Here is a 26,018-nt window from a genome sequence, read left to right as displayed (position 1 = left end):
TTTTCCTTACTCAGCTATCATGTATAAGTCATTTTGCAATTGGTTTTGATCTTCTGATAACTTGAAGTGGGTGGTAAATGACAGCACTACCTGCAAACAACTGAAAAGGGCTGTTGAGATTGTCTCCGAAATGATTCATACAGTTACAGAGCAGCAAAGAGCCTACAACATTTCCTTGGGGAATGCTGGATATCACTTTTGATTTACTCAATGGTTTTCTGTTGTACTGTGACCTTTCTGACAAAAAATCATGAATACAGACACAAAACTGAATTCTATTGCAAATCAACATCAGTGATACAGGTCTGTAATTCAGTGAATTACTCCTATTTGCTTCCTTGAGTATTTGTGTGACTTGTGCTACTTTCATGTCTTTTGGTATGGATCTTTCATTAAGGATGATTGCTAATTAGGGGCTTTTGTATCAGCTTACTCTTAAAGGAACCTGATTGGTATGCTATCTGGACCAAAAGACTTGCATTTATTAAGTGATTTAAGATGCTTCAGTACACCAATGATATCTAGTTCTAAGCTACTATGTTGACTGTTGCTCTTCATTCAAATTCTGGAATACTGCCTTTGTCTTCTTTGGTGAAGGAATTTCAGAAAACTTTGTTTAATAGCTCCACTTTAGTTGTCAGCATCAGTAACATTACCACTGGTATCATACAGCGAAAGTGTTGATTGTGTCTTGGCCCTGGTGTACATTACATATGAGCAGAACTTTTTTGGATTTTCTGTCAGGTTTTGAGACAGAGTTTCATTGTGTAAACTGTTAAAAGCATCTCACATTGAAGTCCACACTAAGTTTTGAGTTTCTGTAAAACATTGCCAATCTTGGAGATGTTGCATTCTTTTAAATTTGGCATGCTTTTTCCATACCTTGTGCAAAAGTGTTCTGGCCTATTTTGTGTACCATGGGGGAAGGGGGGGATCAATACCATCTTTTGTTAATTTATTCAGTATGAATCTCGCAGCTGCCTATTTCCCTGAATTCAAACCACATCTGGTGTACACTTACATGGTTAGTTGGGAGGGGGTGGAGACTGTCTCTTAGTGAGATGTCACGCAAATTTTTACCTGTCTTTTTTTTTTTTTAAAAAATAGATATATTTTGCATTTACTTTTGATAGATTTGTTTGTTACAGTGGTCAATATCGCTGCAATGAACTTATGATCACTAATCCCCATATCTGTCAAGGCAAAGCAGGGATTTAATAAAGTAATAATATAGTAATGATGAAGTATTTAATGGAATAGTAATGAAGTAGTGAAGTGACAAAATATAATGAAGAATATGAGGTAATGAAGTGGTAAAGATGTAATAATGAAGTGAGTAATAAAAAATATGAGAAGAATCTTGTAATGCAGTGATGGTTAGGACACCAGTTAAGGATCCTGTCTTTGCAGTAGTTAATTTTTGTGAATTCACTCCATTAGTTAACAAGTTGTAAGTAAAGAATTAGATGGCACAACAAACTTTCATAAGAAATAAAATATGACTATCTATGAAAAGTATTGATTTTGCTCTATAAAATATCTATGCAGTTTGAGGTAGTAATTTGACAATCCGTGTAAAAGTTTTGGCACTGAGATTAAAAACAATTTAATAGTTTCCAATAATAATTGTAATTAAAGTATAAAATAAAATTATTTTAAATGCTCAGTGAAATCTTAAATTATATGAAAGTTCATTAGAAACATACTGCTGCAGAATTTGTTTTCAAGATACTGATAAGCTTGCCTCTTATAAAATATGTGTAATTAATGTTTTTTGTACTAATGATTTGAAGTAGTAATGAACTAGGAAAAAAGTCATGTTGTGAACTTCATTAAATACCAAAACTGTAGAAAAATCCTGACAGAAATCAATAACAGAAATTCAGCAATCTTTAAGTAATGAAAAGTTGAAAATGAAGTACTACTTTGGTCTCAGGATCAGTTGGACCACAGGGGTAGCATCCATCTAATTAATTTGATATTTATGTTAAAGATTTTAAAATTATGACTACTATTTGTCTGGAGTAGGAACTTTGTCTTTCAGGTATATTTTACATTTAGTGTATTGATTACTGATAAATGTTTCTTTGGTCATTGTTTTCCTTATATTCACCAATATGGACATTGAGAAATGTAAGTGCATTGCTATAAGGAACCATAAAGGATCCTCAAAAAGAACTAATAGAGGCTGGGTGGGAGTTGAAATAAAAATAGGAGCCCCTTTTTGCAGAATTTCAGGATGCAGTGAGTAAACAGGTGGAAAGTGAAATTTTGTTGGATAGTTGTATAAATGGAAATGAGTCAGGAGGCCCCTTGCTGGGCAGGTCCGGCCGCCTTGGTGCAAGTCTTATTACATTCGATGCCACATTGGGCGACCTGCGTGCCAGATGGGGATGAAATAATGGTGAAGACAACACAACCCCCAGTCCCTGAGCAGAGAAAATCTACGACCCAGTCAGGAATCGAACCCGGGCCTGTAGGACTGCAATCTGCCATGCTGACCACTCAGCTATCAGGGTGGACAATAGTTGTATAAAATACATTTTAAGGTTAATGTGGAACACTGTGGAGAATCTAAAAGTTATTTCAAAAATTGGTAAAAATACTTTCCCAAAAAAAAATTTAATTCTTGGTAACATTTTGTAACTTACATGTTGACATTTGCATTTCTTGAAAATTTGTAATTATGTATTGTTGAACAATGATCATCTTTACATTTACTATTTAAATTTAGGTTATTGCAAGAAGTTTATTGTATGTCATCATGGTAGTTCATTTTAAAATGTATGTCTTAAACACAGCTTGTGAAATGTTGGTGAGTAGCTACTGTTGTTTTTACAATGGATTATCCAGTTAAATATTTTCATTATTTATCCATATAACCCAATGGGGGTGATGTAACAGAACGAGCTGGATCCACCCAGATGTCATTATTCCATTACTGACAATATGGTAATTTTTCTTTTATTTATCTCATTTCTGGAATGGCATACAACAGTTAAAAAAGTCCCTTTGTTATGCTTGCTGAAATTGATAAAACATTATTGTTTGCAACATACTTTCTGAATTACTGATGCTGATAACATGATTGGTGTGCCTAAACATAATTTTTATGAGTAAATCTTCTTAATTTGAGGAGTTGAACCTCTTGGTTCATCCCTATGAAATCCCCAAACCACCTTCCCTACCCTCCGGCTCCTACCCTTGTAACCGCCCCAGGTGTAAAACCTGTCCCATGCACCCTCCCACCACCACCTACTCCAGTCCTGTAATCCTGTACACGATCAAAGGCAGAGCCACGTGTGAAAGCACCCATGTGATTTACCAACTGACCTGCCTACACTGTGAAGCCTTCTATGTGGGAATGACCAGCAACAAACTGTCCATTCGCATGAACGGACACAGGCAGACAGTGTTTGTTGGTAATGAGGATCACCCTGTGGCTAAACATGCCTTGGTGCATGGCCAGCACCTCTTGGCACAGTGTTACACTGTCCAGGTAATCTGGATACTTCCCACTGACACTAACCTATCAGAACTCCAGAGATGGGAACTTGCCCTTCACTATATTCTCTCTTCCCACTACCCACCAGGCCTCAACCTCCCCTAATTTCAAGTTGCCGCCCCTCGTACATCACTTGTCATTCAACAACATCTTTGCCCCTGTACTTCTGCCTCGACTGACATCTCTGCCCAACCTCTTTGCCTTTACATATGTCTGCTTGTGTGAGTGTGTGTGAGTGTATACCTGTCTTTTTTTCCCCCTAAGGTAAGTCTTTCCGCTCCCGGGATTGGAATGACTCCTTACCCTCTCCCTTAAACCCACATCCTTTCGTCTTTCCCTCTCCTTCCCTCTTTCCTGATGAAGCAACCTTGGGTTGCGAAAGCTTGAAATTTGTGTGTGTGTTTGTGTGTTTTTTATTGTGTCTACCTACCAGCACTTATAGCTTCTCTATACATGCTGGTATAATAATATGAGGTCCTAGCTGTCACGTTTGTCTCACTAAATTTTATTTCGTGATCACTGTCTTTGAAAACGTGTTCCGCTACAGCTGATTTGTCAATTTGTCCCAATCTACAGTTCCTTTTGCGTTCCGTTAGGTGGGTATTAACACTCCTTTTAGTTGTTCCAATATAAACCATGCCAAAGCTACACGGAATTTTATACACACCTGGGGCAGCTAAGGGGTGTTGTGCGTCTTTCACCAATCTTAAACTTTCACTAATTTTCTTGGTAGGTCAAAAGATTGTCTCCACTTGAAACTTGGCCAAAACTTTCCCAATACAGTCTGTGATGTTATGAATAAATGGAAGAAAAACTTTTCCAGCCGACGGTTGTTGTTGTTGTTGTTGTTGTTGTGTATTTTCGGACACTTTTCTTCTAGGGTGGAGTGCTCGATCTATTTCATTGTCAGTGCCGCACTACAATCCCAGCATTGTGTGTCTAGGTGACACAGTGTTTTGTGTGTGTGTGTGTGTGTGTGTGTATTTCTGCTCTGCATCATCAAAGGATTTCTTCCAAAAGCTAGCAAGTTTTCTTTCTCATTTACATGTACCTGTCAACAACTCAGTGTTAGTTTGTTAATTATAAAAATTATAAAATTTAAGCTTTCAGAACACTCTTGGTGGGCTCTGGAAATCCCAGTGTACATAAAAATTTTCCTCTCATAAAATATCACCTATCATTTACACCGTTACGAAGGAGTAAAGCTTGCTATTGTATCTTCACTTGCTGTTGTATCTTCGTACTGTATCATTTAATTTTTTGTCCTTTAATGTAATATCCAAAATGAAATAAGTTTATATTTTAAAATATGGTAATTTCTGTAATTTTTCAAGTATTAATAAGCGTTGCGCAATAAGCCACAGTCAGTCTGTGTCAGGTGGTCAACAAGTACATTTCTAAGTCAGTCGTTTTCAGCTAGAACAGTCACTATGTTATCAGTCAGTGAGTATTGTGTAATCAAAATTTAATGGTCAGTATCAGTCAGTCAGTATCCAGGAGTAAATATTTAAAGTTACATTCAAAGCAACTTGTTAATGTTCGCTAGGCTAATAACAGCCTACTTAGCTTACTCACCCATGGTGATGTATTGAAATAGGCCATACAATGCAGGCTGATCATCTAAAATGTTTATCAACAATAAATATGAATTAAGTGAAAATTAATATCATCTGGGTCATGTACAACCACTTGACAGTTGTACAAAATTCTAACAATCATCAAGAACAACGGGGGCCAGAAGAAGAAATTCAACAAGACTTAAGAGGAATGTACAACAGTAGAGCCACATCAAACCAGTCAGAAGAAAGATGACAAAAAAATGTAAACATTTATTCTGCAGGTCAAAATCTTGCTCATTTCTCTTTAGAGCAGTTGTTCTAGTCTGCAGCTAGATTTATACCAGCACTTTTGCAAGTATCTCTGGTGTTCATGGAACATAGAGTATTTTAATGCATCCTATAAAGAATTAAAGCTTTTGACATTGTTGCAGGAACAAAATAGAAGGAGCAAAATGTTATGTACAATTTTACAGTATGGTTATAAGAGTTGAAGGATGTGAAATGGAAGTAGTAGTGGAGGAGGGAGTGAAACATATATTCAAACCATATGCTGAACAAACAGTAAAGAAAACCAAGGAAAATTTTGTCACAAATGGAATGGATAATATCTTGAAAAGAGTTTAAAAGATATACATAACTAGAAGAGAACTGGAAGTAATGGAGTGTAAAACAATTAATTCAGGTAATGCTGAGGAAATTAGATTAAGAAATGAGATTTTAAAAATACTGTAGTTGATGATGTTTGCTAATCAGGTAGCAAAGTAACTGACAATAGCTGAAGTTAGAAAGGATATAAAATGCAGACTGGCAATAGGAAGAAAAACTTTTCTGAAAAAGATGACTTTGTTAATATCTAATATAAATTTCAGTGTTAAGACGTCTTATCTAAAGGTATTTGTCTAGAGTGTAGCTTTGAATGATGATAAACAGAATAGAAGCTTTGGAAGCATGTTGTTACAGAAGAATGCTGAAGATAAGATGGTTAGATTGAATATCTAATAAGACAGTACCAAGTTATAGTGGGTGAAAATAAATTTACGGCACAGCTTGACTAAAAAAATGGATCGGTTGATAGGACACACCCTGAGTCAATGAGGAATTGTCATTCTGGCAATGGAAGAAAGTTTGGGAGGCCAAGACTTGACAACTGTGGGTATGTTCAGATGGATGTAGGTTGCAGTAGTTATGCAGGAGAAAAGCTGCATCAAACCATTTTTTGAACTGAAGCCCACAACAATGAATGCATAAGTTGAGGTATAATAGTGGTAAGAGAAAATTGTTCTGGAGATCTAAAAACTGATATCCAGCATTGATGGCACACGTAACTGAAAAGAAGTCTACATCCAATCTTGAACAATGTCTGTAAATCATATAGCATGCCAAGTTCTCATATTTCATGACAGTAAATGACACACTACAATTATTTTTTTGTTGCTTTAGTTTAGTTTATTTTGCTTTGAGGTAGCCTATATACTAAAGTTGATGACTCGAAACTTATGTGTGCATAATGTAAGTTTATGATGAGCTTGTCAGTTTTCTGTGTTCACTAGTAAAAACTGCGAACATTTATTTATCTAATTATTTATTTGACCTTATAAATCTGTTTTTCATACACATATATCATACCCCAGATATTGGTCTTTTTACCTGTTGGTTTTACAATTTACAGATAAATATCATTTAATTATTTACAATATTTGAATCCATATAATGAATATCTACAAAGTTGTATACACACCATATATTTACCACTTATTTCTACAATTGAAAGTATGAATTACGTGTTTTCATGCATGAGGTACTGAGAAGTATAGTGAAGGCAGTTTTTCAGTAGGTAGTACATCAACGATTTTTTTTAAATGTCTGCAGTTCATAAAGAGATTTTATGTGTTTGCGTAATAAGTTGTATTATTTTGTTCCTGTATGATACACAACTTTTCCACACAATATGGTGTTGCAAAGACTAGTATGTATGTTACTGTTTTACCTGGTACTGTAATCATGGGCAATTTTGTTTTGAGTAAAAAAGTTTTCTTTCCTAATAGCCTATACTTTTTTGACAAGCAGCACTACTTTCAATATTTAGATTTAGGAAAGATAAAGACTTAGAGACCTTTAAAGAAATGATTGTGTGGTTTTCTGCTGCTTGCTTGTTTCAATATTCTTACTGTTTTGGCCTGGTGTACATTTTGCCAGAAAATGATATTGCACCTCAGCCCTGAAAGCTCATGAGCAATGTATATGGCCCTAATTATTTTAGCAATAGTGTCAGTGCAAAGAATTCTTACATAGCTTGTTTCTGCTAGTTTTGAATTTAGGGATGCAATATGAGAACTCCATTTAAGATTTTTGTGAATATGAATCCCAAGAACTTTAGTTTCAGGAGCAGTACTAATGTTTTGTTTATCCATACATAATATTGGTTGTGCTGCATTTTTGTTTTGATTTCTATGGAAATTCATGAATATAGTTTTCTCGGGATTTGCTATTTGTCCGTGTCTCATAAACCACTCAGACACTTGTTTTGTAATATCTTTTGCAGATGCAATAAGATGTTCTTCATTATTCCCTTTGATCATTAGACTGAAATCACCTGCAAATAGTAGTGGCTCTGGATTCCTATCGTGTAATGGGAAATTATTTATGAGTGCCAAGAGAGAAGTGGACCAAATGTTGAGCCCTGTGGGGCACTATGGCTCGATACACATAGCTCAGAGAGGTGTACCTGGTGTTCATTTCCTTCCATGTACTTTATTTCTGTTACCTGAAACTGATATTCTGAATACAATGTAATTGACTCATTTGGCAAGCCACTTACACGATATCGTTTAAGCCTTCTCAGGAGCACAGAATGATCAATCACATCAAATACCTTATTAGGTATAAGAATAACACTGAGATATTAGTGTAATTGTCCACTGCATGTAAGACAGCTTATCTGGTTGAAGGTAGATATTTCAGTTGAGTGTTATGGCTGAAGTTTGTAGTCAGTTTCAAAAGGAACCCTTTTTCAATAATTTTTGGAAACCCTGACAGTAATAGTATAGGCACAGATAAATTTATTTATCTCATAACACACAATTTCAAATCAATATTGATTTGATGTAGTGGAGATGTATCTGGATTTTTACATTATTTTTTCACCCATTTGCTACACAATTAGATACTGTTGTTTCCAGTATACAAAAGGAAATGTATAATTTCCTTGTTTAAACTGTAAAACTGTCCTCAAGGAATTCTTCAATTGAATAGTAACACTTTTCCACCTAACAGGTATAGAGTAAGTGTAACTAACTCCATGTAAAATATGTTACTGCCTTTTATTTTATTGTACATTTTTAACCCCATATACTGTGGTGTTTGGGCATAGAGTTTTAAATGGTGTGTTGGTAGTTTAAAATTATCTCTGTGGTGAGTGCTGCAGTTATGGTCAAAATGGAAAGAGTTAAATTCTAATGGTCTCTCGACGACAGGAGACAGTACGGTACTGGGGTGCAAGACTCACACGTCTCTCGCAGTTGACGCCCGTATTGTGTGCAGCCAATCTTCTTCTCAGGTCAGATGGCTGCATCGATTTTCACAAACTCTTCTTCTCCAAAGACTATAGCTGGTTAAAGGAATTTCAAAATAGACTCCTTTTCTACTCCTGAAATGATTCTGCACTCTCAGGATACTTTGTTCAACTCTTATATTTTCATCCCCGCAATAAATCAACTTCACAAGTTTCACAAAAGCATTCAACTCTCACGAGTCAACCCTGTCTTGGACCATTAGATACTAACAGATACAATTACAATATGTATGGTTTAATAACCACTACGAAACCAGTTCTTGCTTCTCGCAAGTCCAACACCAGAAGATCCAATGTAAATGTCTTTAGTTCAATACATAATTCATTTGTTCACAACAATACAGTCAAAGAATAGAGCATGCTTGCTCCTTGAACTGGACTTACAGCTTTTATGGCATGTGCTGCAAACACTTGTCCGTGCCGATTGACAATCACTGTTGCAGTATTTTCCCAATATACATCCATCCTGCACACACAAAAACCGGCGGCGAGGTAGACACATCTCCACTCTCTCACCCTCTTACTTAAAATATTGGGTATTCAAGATGTTGGAAAGCCGAGTGTCCCTAGAACTTACACTGAAATTCTCGAGGCACTACATATCCCTCCCCTTAGCTCGAACTCACGATATTTTATTTATATTCATTATGCACAATTACACAAAATAATTCTTTATCTTTTAACAGTGCCTCTCTTTCTACTAATAACCGTGCATATTTTACCACAATTATAATACATGACCCTCTCAATCCATGTTGGAGTTAGCTGTTTTCAATCTCCAAAAATTCATGAGTGCCAAATCTATGTTTTCTATTCCTCTTCCAATCATAAATTCCAGGTGTACATAACTCATGAATACTCTACTGCTTTGTTCTTACTTCCCGTACTACTTTTCTAAAGTATATACTTATTCATTACTTATTATAATCTGGGGAAACTCTGGGTAGAATAAAAGTGTTCCTTTGTGGGACATTTGTAAACCTGAAACTTAATAAGGCTATTGATGCATAGAATTCAAACTTACCAGACTCATCCCTTTAAACGTGTGACTTCTGTCACAATACTGCCCTTTTTCCCTTTAGGAACAGTACCTATATCTTACCCAGGGTTGATCCTAGGAGTACAGTTTCTCCTTCCATTTTGGTAGGTACGCCCCGTTCTTATTCCTATCCTGCTATGGTACAGGTCAGTCCCTTTCTTGTTGCCCTGTCTGCGCAGTATAGGTCAGCCTTTCATAGGTCTGCCTATCCACCCTTTTTCTCATCCAATAAATGTCGAGTGTGCCCTCCATATCCTTCCTGCATAGGCCTCCTGGTTCATCGCCCTAGCATACATTTTTATGTATACTATTCTTAAATATCCTCTGGCAAAATTACAAATCTACTTTACACCTTAACTCCACTTTTCAATACTCCCTCTAATACCCTAGAGTCCTGTTTCACTCCCCACTCCTATTATATAGACGGATATCACGCCCACACATAGTAGATGCTATGTCTACCTGTATTTACTAACTCCCAGTAGATACTATGTCTTTTGTCAAAGGACTAGCATGGTACATGTAAATATATATTTGAGAGCGACAAAAATTAATGATGCAGAACCGTCACATATCAACAGTGCAATATGTGCATCTACTCAGATGTACATATATCTTTATTCCCCTACATCCCTTGGCATTTATGACATCGTTCAGGTTCCTAATTCATAATTCTTCTGTCTGTGCTTAAGTATATCTTTGTATGTATGTATATCTAAAAACAAAGATGATGTGACTTACCAAACAAAAGTGCTGGCAGGTCGATAGACACACAAACAAACACAAACATACACACAAAATTCAAGCTTTCGCAACAAATGGTTGCTTCATCAGGAAAGAGGGAAGGAGAGGGAAAGACGAGAGGATGTGGGTTTTAAGGGAGAGGGTAAGGAGTCATTCCAATCCCGGGAGCGGAAAGACTTACCTTAGGGGGAAAAAAGGACAGGTATACACTCGCACACACACACCTATCCATCCACACATACACAGACACAATAAGATGATAGAAGTATATGCATATGGAAAGAGGGAAAGATAGACCGGTACTCAAATGAGAAGTAAGAAAGGAAAAAGTAGAACTGGTTGCTAAGATCGAAGAAGAGGAAGAAGATAGCCCCAAAGATAGGGACCCCTCTTTCCCCAGGATCCGTACTTCACTGGTACTTGAGTGACAAGCTGGAGGAGTTATTATGTTAAACATCTCCTACACAGTGGACATTCTCACCTTCACCTTTGAAGCCCCCAAAGAAAAATCTTAGCAACACCTATGGAATGGCAAATGTGTGATTAGTGTTAGTCGTGCTTGTACTTACACTACCCACTCCTTCCAAAGATGATATAAACCCTCCCCTTTACATTACATCGCACAAAAGGTATAAAATATTCTATAAAAATAGAAAATTATACACTACGATAATGTAGCTGTTTAGTCATTCACTTTACACTATATTTCATACACACATGAAGTATTCCATTCAGATATCACTTTGTTTGAATAACACCATGATATTATACTTTTCACTCAAATAAAATTTTATTCATTTCATTTCATGTCTAGAGATCACTGTTCATCTGTGATTCTCTTAAATTGGTCTTAATCTTGTAGTCACATCCAATTTCCTACGTACTATAATTATAGGATAGTTTAAGAATTCAGGAATAGATTACAGAATAGTTTAAGATTTGAAGGGAATTCGGTGCAGGAAAACTAAGTTTGAAGAAACACTGAAAACAACTAGGGATCCGACGGTTGTCACTCCTCCCGTTAACAAAGAACATTAACATCCCTCGGAGACAGACGTGACTCTACCTGTTAACACAGAATGTTAATGTCCCTGAGGGACAGATGTGATTCTGCCCAGATCCCATGGATTTGATATTAACCTCACTTGAGCAAATGCGAACCAGTACTTTTTGTTAAATTTTGTGTGAAAGTCTACCCACAACAAAACAATCACTACTTTACTACACAACACTACATCAGATAAAGTTATTCTGTTTTCTACCTTGTCATGGACAAGTCTGAATTCCTCGCCCAAGTTTTCTATAACCTTGTTAGTATCATTAGGTTTGGAAAAAGCAACAGCCGCAACATTTCTGGAGATTATACTCTCGGAAATCTATAATTAGCTCAAAAGGTTCCGCCAGACTACTTACAATTATAATGTCAAAGTTGACTATTTTTTCTTTGAAATTTTGTTCTACATTATTTACTCGCGAACTGACATCTTGTGTAGTAACAGCTTGTATACTAACACCTGGAATTTTCGATTGCATAATTGATATTAATTCCTTGGATCAATCTGTGCTCTCTCTCAAGATATTCATTTCCTGTCTTACAGAATTAACTTTAACATTACATCCATTTTCACAAAATTTTAACGTTCCACTAAATTCAGATTCTACATTATTACATTTATCTTCAATATCAAAGCCTAATTTTTTAGTTAAGTCCTGAAATTGTTCATCCTGTCTCTGGTTAAATTCAGTAAATAGTTGATTAATGTGAGTATTCAAAGAACTAGTGAGTTCACTCTTTAAATCTAACTTCAGATTTTCTACCGTATCATTAAGAGTGTCAACTTTAGTCTTTAACAAAGCAGTATTTGCTGCTTGACTGTTCAAGGTTTCACTCTGCGCATTTAAACTGCAATGTACTAAACCTATTTCTTTTCATAGAGCTTCATTCTGAGCATTTGAATCTGTTCTTTGATCATCTAACTTAGCACTTGGGTCATCTAATCTAGCATTTAGTTCTTGTTTTAAAGTGGTTGGGTTTGCACTCTATGCATTTAATTTTTCACTCAAAGTTGCAGTTTGTGCATTTGCAGCTGCACTTTGTGCTTCTAGTTTTTACGTAAAGTGGCACTTCTTAACTGTACTAACTCTGCCCAGTCTGGCACTCCCCTCTCAACTTCCCCAGCCATGGCTGGCTCTGAAGTTGTTCCATGTTGTTGTTCCTGATCCATAGTTTTATTGATCTTAGACCTAGTAATCATCTAAAGAAAATTCACCACTGAGTACAATAACTATAACTTTACCAAAAATTTATTGTTTTTCGCTCACCCAGCGTAGAGTTCTAGCTGCATTGGTGAGCAGATGTGTAATCAGTGCTGGTGGACAGCACTGGCGCCGGTGGCATCGGACGTAGGTTTCAGCGAGTGGACTTGGAGTCAGCACTGGTGATCCGCAGCTGGTGCAGTCAGCATTGGTGGCTGGTTACTGCATCAGCACATGATGTACGTGTGTGAAGACTGCTTACCCTCCACACCCTATGTCCTTAGTCAAAAAGTTGAGGTCTTCTCTCCAGTTTTCTCCGCCATTACTTTCTCATGTCTTTTACAGCGTTGCACTCACAACTTTCTTCCATTTGTTCATTGGACTCAATACAATTTCAGGAAACAGTTCTCGTATCTTGTTATGCTTGGTTGCTATGGCAACGTCTAACATCATCTTTCCTTTTCTGTTTTCAAATCCCCATTTTTTTCATGTCCTGTCACTTACGTCACCATGTTCTGATGGTTTTTGGACAACAGGAGACAATATGGTACTGGGGTGCAAGACTCATGCGTCTCTCACAGTTGACTCACGTATTGTGGCAGCCGATCTTCTTCTCAGGTCAGACAGCTGCATTGACCTTCACAAACTCTTCTTCTATGAAGACTATAGCTGGTTAAAGGAATTTCAAAATAGACTTCTTTTCTACTCTTGAAATGATTCTGTACTCTCAGGATACTTTTGTTCAACTGTGTTATATTTTCATACTTACTTACTTACTCCTTGGCTCTACAGCACTCGAAGGGCCTTGGACTGCATCACAATATCCTGCCATTCTATCCAATCCATGGCTTTCCACCTCCATCCTCTGACACCCAGCTTTTTCATGTCTTCTTCAACTCCATCTACCCATCTCTTTCTGGGATATCCCCTCCGCCATCTGCTTCCAGCTGGGCCATCAGAAATCTTCTTACATGCTCTGTCTTCTTCCATTTTCACCATATGCCCTGCCCACTGCAGTTTCTTATTTTAATGCTAGTGACAATGTCAGGTTCTTCAAAAAGGTGTCGTAGTCCTGCATTCGTATGAATGTGCCATCCTTCTTGATCATATATTGGGCCATTTATTTTATGTAGCACCTTTCTCTCCCAAATGCTAATGATCCTTTCCTCATTTACAGTCATGGCCCATGTTTTGGCACCATACATAACAACTGGTCTTATAATTTTTTTTTTGTAAATGAGGATTTTGGATTTTCGTGATAGCAGCGAACTCCTGAGCAAGGGTAATGTGACAAAGTAGCATCTGTTACCTGCTGCTATCCTGGCTTTCACCTTACTGCCAATGTCATTTGTCTCAGTGATATTCAACCCAAGGTACTTGAAGTCTCTCACCTTTTCAAACTCCCTGTCGGCTATCCTGAGATTTGGTAGGTTTTGTTGGTTGGTCATTGCCATACACTTGGTCTTTTTGACATTGACTGCCAGGCCAAGTTACCTTGCACCTTTCCCTAGTTGTTGATAGGCTTCACCTAGCACAGCAGTGTTTTGTGCGAGTAATGCCACATCATCGGCATAGGCTAGGTACTGCAGTGTACGATTAAAGAAGGTTCCTCCTTTATTTAACTCTATCTGACTTATGACTTTTTCTAGGCAAAGGTTGAATAGCAATGAGGATATATTGTCACCCTGTCTAAGTCCCTTGTTCACTTCCACTTCTCTGGATATTTCGCCCTGTATTTATACTTTGCAAGTTTCACATAAGCGTTCAACTCTCATGAGACATCCCAGTCTTGGACCATTAGATACTAGCAGATATAATTAAAATATGTGTGGTTTAATAACTACTACAAAACCAGTTCTTGCTTCTCGCAAGTCCAACACCAGAAAATCCAATGTAAATGTCTTTAGTTCAATACATAATTCATTTGTTCACAACAATACAGTCAAAGAATAGAGCGTGCTTGCTCCTTGAACTGGACATACAACATCTATGGTACTTTCCTGATACATATCCATCCTGCATACACAAAAACCGGCGGCGAGGTAGACACATCTCCACTCTCTCACCCTCTTACTTAAAATATTGAGTGTTTGAGACGGTGGAAAGCTGAGTGTCTCTAGAACTTACACTGCAATTCTTGAGGCACTACAAAATGTATGTTTATTTTTATATAAGAACAACAATACTTCATATGTAAAAGGAAGGTATAGATAGTATTTTAAGATTTTTTAACAGTGAGCAATATGATGACCATTATTTTGCAACACACATGTTCCTAATGTTTTTCTTTCTTTCTTTTTTTCTTTCTTCTTTTTTTTAAGTACTAGAAGTCTTGTGACATTTGCCAAATTTCTCCAGAAGATTATCAGAATGAATAACTGACTCAAAGCAAAATAGAAAGACTATCTCTGTGATTACTGTGCTTTTGGCACTTGACACAATGTACAGTGCAGAAGCTAGGCTGTTAAGTTTGTTTGCAAAGCAGCTAATGCGTATCTTCTAATTTAAATTTTTATCAAAAGTTACTTTTAAGAATTTCATGTGGTTTACTTCTGGTGTATCCTCAGTGTTACAAATTACCTTTATTTCGCTTTGTTATTGTCTTTAATGATGTACTTAATTGGTTTCAAAATAATGGGTTATCACTAAATGTTAATAAGAGCCAGATTGTTCATTTCCAAGTAAGTAAAAAAGTGGAAGATCAGTTAAGTATTAAATGTAATGTTAGTGACTTACTAGAAGTCGAGTCATTCAAGTTCCTGGGTGTACACATTGACAGCAATCTAAAACAGTCTGAACATATTTTACAACTTCTAAAAAAACTCAGTTCAGCAACATTCGCTATTTGTATTATTTCCACTGTCAGTGACTGAGACACCACAAATTCTGCTTATTTTAGTTACTTCCATCCACTATTGTTGTATGGAATAGTTTTCTGGTGTTATCAGCCACTGATGAAAAAAATGTTCATTGCCCAGAAGAGAGTTATAAGGATAATGAGCGGAGTCCCACCTAGACACTCTTGTAGAAACCTTTTTAGAAAATTAGGGATACTGACAACTACATGTCAATATATCTATTCCTTGTTATGTTTCACTGGTGAAAATGAGCAACCAATGATTCATAGCATACTCACAATACCAGGAAGAATATGGACCCCCCCATTATGAATTAAAAACCTTAGTATTGTACAAAAAGAGGTCCATTACATGAGCTGGAATGTGTTCAATGCTATCACACCATCACTGAAATCACTTGTCCGTGAACTTCACAAATTTAAACAACAGCTCAAACACTATCTAATTTTATTCAGTTGAAGAAAATTTCACTTGTGTTAACTCTAATTGATTTTTTCTTTTAATTAAATCTGATGTACTCTTATGCATTACAGTAGTCAGAATCATTGTTAACATTACTATGTCTTTTATGTTGCTATTTAGGTCCACCTTCATTTTAACTTTTTTAAATGTAATTTTGTCTATACCAGATGAAGTGTAGGTGTCTTATATGCATATATTCTCATGCAAGAGGGTTTTTTATGTATGGGATTTATGGGATCTAAATAAATAAATAAACATATCTAAAAACAAAGATGGTGTAACTTACCAAACGAAAGCGCTGGCATGTTGATAGACACACAAACAAACACAAACATACACACAAAATTCAAGCTTTTGCAACCAATGGTTGCTTCATGAGGAAAGGGGGCAGGAGAGGGAAAAACTAAAGGATGTGGGTTTTAAGGGAGAGGGTAAGGAGTCATTCCAATCCCAGGAGTGGAAAGACTTACCTTAGGGGGAAAAAAGGAGAGGTATACACTCGCACACACACACATACACATGTCCATCCGCACGTACACAGACACAAGCAGACATTTCAAAATAAATAAACAAATAAACATCAAACCCTGCGAGATTCCTTGACCAATTGTTTTCCAGTTTGAGGTGTAATTTTTTCAATTTGAAATTATGATTACTATTGTTTCCTATCTATCAAGTAAAACAGTGTTGGTGATTCTGTATATATGTAATTCACATAGAAGTAAGGAAGTGTTATCAAATTGAAAGCTTTTGTCAGATCACAGAATATTCCTGTGACCTTTCTGCCATTATCTAATGGGGAGCATATCTTTTGAGTAAACAAATTGAACTGCATTTACAGTGATTTTTCCTTGTCAGAATCTGAATTGGCTTTTAAAAATTATGGTTTTTATAGTAGGTAATTTCTGAATTTGTTTTGCTGGAATCTTTTCAAACACAGTACCAGCAGGAGAGAGATAGGCAGTAATTCCCCATGTCTTCTGTTAATCACATTTTGAATAATGGTTTTATCTCAGCGTATTTTAATACATTTGGAAAACATCCTTGTTCAAAATATTGGTTTATGATAACTGACAGTTGTTATGAAATGTTGTTATACACACTCTTGATGACAGATGTGGGTATAGTTACCCATATAAGGCTGACACCATTTTCATATAGGTGAACTGTTTTTGTTGTTTTTAGCTGCTTTGGAAAGACCCCACTTGATAACGATGAATGGCAGATATGCAGCAAAGGAAAGAGCATGTGCCTTGCTGATATCTTGATAATATAATCCAGTATATCATCAACACCAGCTGAAAATTTACTCATCAAGCAATTAATGGTATTTAGGAGATCAGCTGAGCCTAATGTACTGAAAAACATGGGTAGATTATTTATTTCATTATTATCAAGTTCTCTCAGTGTTGCATTGGGTGGATTTCAAAATTTTTTCAACACTGATTTATACCTAAAGCATTTTACATGGTATTTTGCATTATCATATTAATATATTGTATCTGTAAAATTTTGTGAGAAATTTAACAGTATTCCTTGCCTGCATAAAATGAAACAATTCACTCAGTTATGAAACCTATTAATGCTGATCATCTGCATATAATTTAGGAGTCAGTGAATAATGGAAATAGTTTTCGGCACCATGTGCTAAATATCCTTTTTGTTCTGTTAACAGATGAAGATGGAGAGCATAATTACTTGCATTTTATGTACAAATGCTACTAGCCAAATTTTACATTAGACAAATTTAGCCTAGTCCTAGATTTCTTTCTTGAAATAGTTTATGTCATATTATAGGAGAGTTTTTCTGTGACACTGCAGTTTTGGGTGGTATTGTCACCATTCCCAAAAGGAATGTATAAGACCAGTTCAAAACAATAGTAATCAGGAAACATATTATTTCTAATGACTTGGAGTTTAAAAAATCCCAAAAACTGTCTGGATATGGATAAATAAATTGTACTGAAGTAAATCACTTGATGATTGCCATACGAGAGCACATACTACAAAACTTGTAAGTTTGTGGATGTGCAGTCTATGACAGATTACTATAATTTGGTTAGGAAAGCAGTAATTAGTGCACTAAAGCTTTTTTAAGTAAAATGCTTGTATGATAACATTACACTACCTGTCTTCACTTTCAAAGTGAGAAGCCTTGGAGAAAAGAGTGGCATGTTACAATGTAGCAACAGAACAATTTGGTGGTGCTAAATTCAGCCTATTTCTATGATCGGTATTTGTTATCAAAATTAGTTAGCAAAAATTTCTTATACATAGATGCCAAAATGATAAAACAACTAGAATTACTACAAACATTAAAACAAAAAATGGGACATTTAAAAGGTAGATAGTAAAGACTGCAATTTGGCTGTTATAAAATCTTCCCAGCCAATATTCTGTTACAATGACAAATTGAAAATTTCCTCATTTCCACAATGGATGTATATTTATTTTATAGGCAACAGAATTACAAATTAAGAAATCCATTAAAGAATCAACATTCATGGGACTTAGTATGAAGAAGTATGTCTCACTGTTCTTCAATTATAGTAGCTTAATGTTGGAAGTTTTTAGATTGTTTTGAGAATTTTTTTCAGATAAGGATGCAGTAATTATGAAATTTAGAGCACTGTTAAGTACTTGCAGCATATCTGCTGACACAAGTTATGAGAGACTTTGCAATGTGGGATACTAATTTGTTACTGAAATTTTTCTGTTGCAGGTACTATTATACTGCTGGCACTGACTTTCCTTACACCATATTTCCGATATATACCAAGAGCAACCATTGCAGCTGTTCTTATAGCTGCTGTCATGTTCATGATAGAATTTCATGCAATTATGCCATTATGGAGATCAAAAAGTAAGTAACAATTAATGTAAATTATTTCCATTACTGATGCTTCTTTTTACATCATATAATTATGTATAATTAGATCAAATAGTTAATAGATTTTATTAAAAGAATTGATTAGCTTTGTATTTTTATGACAGTTTTATAAACATGCTTAAGTACTATGATTTTTACATGTAATATCTTGTGCAATTTTTCAGAATGGGATTTTTTTGTGATGGTTGCTACATTCTTCATCAGTCTGATGAGTGGAGTTGAAGTTGGATTAATTTCTGGCATTGCTGTTGATATGGCACATTTGTTATTTCTGTGGGCAAGACCAACAATAAACATAAATCGCCACAAGGTAAAAAATTATGCATAGTGAAGCACACAAAGCTTAGTAGAAGAATATTTTACTAGTTTGAATTCACAAGTGGCAGTTAGTTTCTTTTTAGCGAACATATAATTATGTACTTTACTGTGTAATATACATCTAAATCCACCCACATGACTAATTGCACCTTGTTGCAATATATTGGTTTGCAGGAAGAAATTGGCTTTTAACGTATCACAAATGTTTGATTGTTGGGCATACATATGGCTAAAATTTCATATTTTCCCCTATGATTTCATGGTTTACATGACCATGAGTGAAACCCAATACTACAGCTTTTTAGCCTGGTGCTTAAAGAGTGGCCCATACATTCTCAAGAAAAAATAAAATAAATAACATATTGCTTAGTATTTTTGTAGATCTCCCAGATGACAAGTTGTTTAACTGAATTTCATTGTAACAAAATGTACACTAAAAGGTTTTTACATTGCAGTTTTCCAATGGTGATGAGTACTTGCTGGTGAGCCCAGACATGGGTCTGTATTATGCTGCTGTTGAGTATCTGACAGCTGAGATAAACACTGCTGCAATGAGTGATGGGGAAAGTCTGCTGCCAGTTGTGGTAGATTTTGCCTCCATTAAGGGAACCGACTATTCTACAGCTATGGTAGACTTACATATTTCACTTTTGGGATTAGTTTCTGGCCATTGCCTGTTTAATAAAATAATGTTAAATTATTTATTCTACAGGGAATAAAAATACTTGTTGCTGATTTTGAAAGAAGACGACAACCTTTAGTATTTATGAATGTAAGGCCCATTGTTCTTTTAACATTTGGTGGAGCAAATGTAGAAATTAAACACTGTAAAAATGAGGAAGAAGTCTTTGATCTTCTATATGGTACGTACATCAGCAGTAAATAAATGCAGATAACTGAGCAAAATTAATCTTAGTTGATTTTACATTATTAATGTAGGTTGATCAAAGGCACACTACCATGAACTAAAGCTTTGTTACAGTATGATGTAGATCTACATCAGTGCCAGTTTTAAATGTGTTTCAGACTTCATAAGCATTATATTTAAATAGCATACCTAACTTACCAGAAGAAATTATCCACATCATAGCAGAGCCACCATGGGCTATGTTTTACAATAGGAATGAAATATACAATGTAAGTAATATATTTGTTTAATCTGCTACCGTATGAGGTGTGATCAGAAAGTAACGGGAATTTTGTTTTCCTGAAAGAATCTTCATTTATTCATCAACATCGACTTTGTCCCCTTTAAAGTAGTACCCTTCAGATCTAATATGCTTATGCTTGCACTTTTTCCAATCTTGGAAGAACTTCTGAAACTCACTTTTTGTTTGGTATTCAGCTTCTCCAGCAATTCTGTTTTTATCTCATAAATGGTGGCAAAACAATGTCCTTTCATGGTTCTCTTCAGCCTCGGGAATAGAAAGAAGTCTCAGGGGCCTTGTCCAATACAGTGGCTGCGACAACATAATGATTTTGTTTTTTTTACTAAAAATCATGAACAAGCATTGAGGTGTGAGCAGGGGCATTATCATGATGCAATTTCCATGAATGGTTTTGCCACTGTTCTTGTCATTTTCTTTGGACTGATTTATGGAAATGCACATATCTTTCATGTAATATACCTTATTGACCATATGAACATAAGATAGGAGCTCATGATGTGCTATCCCATTGTAATTGAAGAAAACAATGAAAAGAACCTTCACATGTGATCGAACTTGTTGATTTTTTTGGCCTTGACCCCTCAGGCAGTTTCCATTGGGACTACTGGTCCTCAGTTTTGATGTCATACCTATATACACATGTTTTGTAACTCTTTCTAACCATCTTTTGAAGTTGTAGATTGTTGTCGACTGCATTCAGCAGTTCCTGAGCGATGTCTGTGTGACATCATTTTTGGTCGAGATTCAGCAATTTCGGAACAAATTTTGCTGCTACACTTTTCATGCCCAAAACATACAAAAAATTGTTTGGCATGAGCCAAAGTATATGCTGACATCATCTGCAACCTCTCTGATGGTGAGCTGGTGATTTTCCAGAACCATTTTCTTTACTCCTTCCATGTTGTTGCCAGTAATTGATGTGGTAGGGCATCTGGGGTGGTCATTGTCTTCAACATCTACTCAACCCCCTTTGAAATGTTTATGCATCTCATATACTCTTGTCTTAATCATATCAGATTTGCCAAAAGTAGCAGTTTGTTCCAGTTTTCAATCAAAATTTAATGTAAATTCTTTGATCCATCTTTGAAAGTAATAATTCGCCAAGCAGTGAAAACATGTATAACCTTTTCAGTTGTCAAAAATAATCTAAATGTTCAAAAAAGTTGAAGATGTGAACATATCAACAAAATTTTAAAAAAGTTATAAAAATTTGAAAATTGGATGTATAAAGCATGCAAAATTAAAAAATTTCTCTTACTTTTTGATTAATACTTGTACATGATCCCTACCAGTTGTTAATGTGGTGAATGCTCTTTCAACTCTTTCTACTCTCCTTGATTCTTTGATGCCATTCCTGCTGCATTAACAGAGTGGGTCTTTAATTATTTTCAGCTAATCACTCTCCAAGCATCACTCCTCTCAGGATTTATTGTCAGCTCCAATCTTCCAATGTTAGTTGAAAAGTCTACAAATCAATAGTATTATATAAAGACAAGTTGTTGTTTTAAGTTGTTACCAAAAATCTCAGAAAGTTCTTGACAAATGTACTTCTAATTTTTATATGATACTCTAGTGAACATTCAGATGGGAAATGTGTTAACCAAAAATCACAAAACGCTCATGACCCATTTGCTAACAAACATTCAGATGGTCATAGGAAATATATCATTTTAAACTGACTGTGAGAAAGAAAATGAGGAGTGTTTTTTCAAAAGATGATAAATGCTCAATTTTTCAGAATTCAGATTTTTGTAGTTACAAATCAAGATTGTTGCTATGTATGGCCTCTTGGAATGGTATGGTCAAAATACAATAATACCATTGTTATAGGGTGTTGAAAACTATGAGTTTTTGTAAAAACTGATATTTGCTCTTAGCTGGTTAAAAGAAAAATTGATAAACGCAAACTGTACTTTGCTTCTGGGAGACCTGAAGGGAGAATAACAATGTAGGATATCAGTTACAATGTAGGACTTCAGTAACAATGTGGAACATGATTGCCAATGATAATGTGAGAGAGTTTTCTGAAAGAAAAAAAAGGAACATAAACTGTAGACAGGCACTTGCCTCCAGGAATTTAGAGGTTTACATAACAACATTAACTCCTGATTATTGTTCAGTTTGAGCCAGCTTTGTTAGGGAGAAGTCTGCAGTAAAAGAGTAGGCTGGTAAACTGTAAAATGGGGGTTAATACAAGTGATTCAGAAAATGGCATACATGTAATTGAGTTCTGAGGTGGTAAGAACCCCAAGACAAGACAGAAAGCATCTGGGAAGTCCAACAAGAACAAGGAAATGCCAGCTACTGACTGTTCACATAGGTTACCAGACATACCAGTGAATCCAAAAGTTTCAGGAAGAAAAGAATAGATAGCAGCTGATCTCACTTCTGATGATGGTCCAGGATATATTGTTACTAAAATACATGGGAATCACATCACAAAAATACAGAAACATCAGGAAAGAACCAAAAAGAAAAAGTACTGTTTCAATAAAGTACAGCATAAGGAAGAAAAATGGTCAGACAGTACTTGTATGTGCTGCAACATTTCAATCAACATCCAAGGACAGACTCTCAAATTTGGCCACAAAATTTCATGTAAGAGATAAGTTACCAAATGAACATCAAGGGGGAGATGGCAGCACTACTAAAATAATGAAGTTGCTCAAGCTATAAAGAATGATATCGAAACATATAGGAGTAAAGAGAGCCACTTCTCACAGAAAAATTCCAAAAGAGGATATTTACTGTTCAAGCTGAATATAATCAAAGTAAGGAAACATTTACATAAAAAAGGGAATCATCAGGCCCTCCTACTTGCTGTTTATTGAAGTACAAACATATTTTGTATCACTGATTTAATTTGCCATTTGAAACCCCTTATCCAGATACATGCTCAACATGCAAGATTGGTCAACTGAAATTAAAAAAGGAACAAGATCTGGAGAGAAATAAACAATTAGAAAAGGAAAGAGATCAGGAGGAAAATAAGCAATTCATGAGAAACTACAGTTTGCACAAGCTTCATGCAAAAAAGTTCTATGCAGTTGTTCAGGGTTAATTTTCCATCTTCATTTTTGAAGTCCAAATTAGGTGGTCAGTAAGTTTGGAGAATTTGTTTAAAACTTTTACAGAACTTGCTGGTGTTGTTCTTTTGCAAGTCTTCCTCAATTAGTGATAGCTGGTTTGCTTCAAAGTTCCTTTTGACTGCCTTTATCATTTTTTATGTTTGACACTTTTGTTGTTTAAAGCAGGTGCAGTCTTCACTTCTTTTGTTAGAGTATTATTTATATCAGACATGTTTTCTAAGCAATAATGCTTTTTCACACTGTCCATTCCATCATGTCATTGCTGAAATTGTTGTTTCTTTGTTTTAAAAGCTTCAGTATCAGTTTTAGGAATCCTATGACCTTGCCTTGGACTCCTTGTTTGTGGAATAACTTTCATTTTTATTGTGGTTAGACAGTGATCTGTTACTATATTTGCACCCTTTCTAACTTTAATTTCTTTTTGACTGTTAAAAGATATAGCTACATAGGCAATCTGAAATTCTACTAGGTTTGTATTAGGTGATTACCAAGTTTTCTGTTTTCTTGGCAGTTTCTTAAAATTTATGGACATCAATTTGAGGTTGAAGCCTCTGTATAAATCTATTAGTATTACCCATTTTTATTTGCCCTTTTGTGTACTGGATACTCTTCACCAGTTTTGCTGAGCTTTCTCTTTTTTTGAATTTGTGCAGTGATGTCCCCTAGTAAAATTTTAACATTCTTCAATGGAACCTTTGATAGTTCAGGTTCCAGTGAATCCCAGAAGCTTTCTACTTTCTCTTGATTTCTTTTGTTGTCCTCATTTATTGGATCATGACAGTTTATTAATTACTTTTTTTTTTTTTTTCCATCAGTCTACTGACTGGTTTGATGCGGCCCGCCACGAATTCCTTTCCTGTGCTAACCTCTTCATCTCAGAGTACCACTTGCAACCTACGTCCTCAATTATTTGCTTGACGTATTCTAATCTCTGTCTTCCTCTACAATTTTTGCCCTCTACAGGTCCCTGTAGTACCATGGAAGTCATTCCCTCATGTCTTAGCAGATGTCCTATCATCCTGTCCCTTCTCCTTATCAGTGTTTTCCACATATTCCTTTCCTCTCCGATTCTGTGTAGAATCTCCTCATTCCTTACCTTATCAGTCCACCTAATTTTCAACATTCGTCTATAGCACCACATCTCAAATGCTTCGATTCTCTTCTGTTCCGGTTTCCCACAGTCCATGTTTCACTACCATACAATGCTGTACTCCAGACGTACATCCTCAGAAATTTCTTCCTCAAATTATGTTTCTTTTAACAGAAATACATTATAAGCTAGGAAGCTCTAACATTCAACCATAGAAAAGTAAGATGCATTAAGTGACACAATCTTTCTTGGTTGGCTGTAAGTCTGAACTATTGATAAGATCACCACCTTTAAAATGAAGATTTATTTTTCTTTCAGGTGAGAAAGAATCAGGCAAATCAGAAAATCTACCGATGTTAGGAGCGAAACTGGAAATGGATGATTTGGTTACCAGCAAAGTTGACACCAAAATTAATGTTCCACCCGAACTGCCAGCAAGAAGATTCTCTTAAACCAACACTCATAGTGGCTATTTATTAACTCTATTAAATGTTTTGTGGTTGTTCTTTTGATAATAAACTATTTATAAAGAAAATATACAAATATATATGTTTTTCATTTTTACCCTCGTATGGCCGTTTCCGGCAGTTCTGCTATGATATGTCCTCTACCCTTGTGGCTGACTATTTAATGTAGGCAATGCATTCCTTACTGCTCTTCAGTACTTTTTTTTCAAGATGGGCTTCTCTGGAATTTTTCTGTTTTTCAGCAAATACAGAAGAGTCACGTGAGAGACTTAAAAATCGTGGAGTATAATTGCCAAATTCGGCTTTACTCTACATTGAAATGGGCGATTACAAAATTTTATGCATGTTGCTGTTTTGTGCAGCAATGCTAGCAATCCTTAATGATTGATACCCAACTCCACCATTTACCATTATGCTGGGCAATATCTTCAACAAGCTGGAAAATGCTGCAAATTATCAAAAATATTTAATCAAACTTCATAGAACTTATGAGTAATCTAGGAATATACTACAGCCACTTACAGATCACTCCCACTGGGAATGTTAAGACAAGATTGAACTAATCATAACACACACAGACATATCTCAGTTGCTCTTCCCATGCTAGTAGTGTATTGATGATCATTCTACAGTTCAGGGTTATTCAAAATTATCTAGACCCTTACAAGTGACTTGTTAAAATGTTTGTATTGAGGTAAGGCGTTATATAATTATATGAATAAAAACATGAATATAATAGAGGGAAACATTCCACATGGGAAAAATATATCTAAAAACAAAGATGTATCTAAAAACAAAGATGATGAGACTTACCAAACAAAAGCGCTGGCAGGTCGATAGACACACAAACAAACACAAACATACACACAAAATTCTAGCTTTCACAACCAACGGTTGCTTCATCAGGAAAGAGGGAAGGAGAGGGAAAGACGAAAGGATGTGAGTTTTAAGGGAGAGGGTAAGGAGTCATTCCAATCCCGGGAGTGGAAAGACTTACCTTA

At 35.7% G+C, this 26,018-nt stretch overlaps 1 protein-coding gene across 1 annotated transcript in view; it reads left to right on the top strand.

Moving 5' to 3' along the window:
• LOC126235756 (sodium-independent sulfate anion transporter) overlaps nucleotides 1-25,062 on the top strand; it is a 136,582-nt gene extending 111,520 nt beyond the window's left edge. Inside the window, exons 8-12 of the mRNA XM_049944555.1 lie at nucleotides 18,717-18,857; nucleotides 19,049-19,194; nucleotides 19,658-19,831; nucleotides 19,915-20,065; nucleotides 24,869-25,062. Of these exons, the coding sequence (XP_049800512.1) occupies nucleotides 18,717-18,857; nucleotides 19,049-19,194; nucleotides 19,658-19,831; nucleotides 19,915-20,065; nucleotides 24,869-25,002 (746 nt within the window). The 3' untranslated portion in view covers nucleotides 25,003-25,062. The remainder of the gene's footprint in view (nucleotides 1-18,716; nucleotides 18,858-19,048; nucleotides 19,195-19,657; nucleotides 19,832-19,914; nucleotides 20,066-24,868) is intronic.
• The last annotated feature ends 956 nt before the right edge of the window (nucleotides 25,063-26,018 follow it).

The sequence above is a fragment of the Schistocerca nitens genome, chromosome 2 (assembly GCF_023898315.1).
Source record: "Schistocerca nitens isolate TAMUIC-IGC-003100 chromosome 2, iqSchNite1.1, whole genome shotgun sequence".
Lineage (NCBI taxonomy): Eukaryota > Metazoa > Arthropoda > Insecta > Orthoptera > Acrididae > Schistocerca > Schistocerca nitens.
The sequence above is the reverse complement of the archived record's forward strand: the minus strand, read 5'-3'. Positions and strand labels throughout refer to the sequence as shown.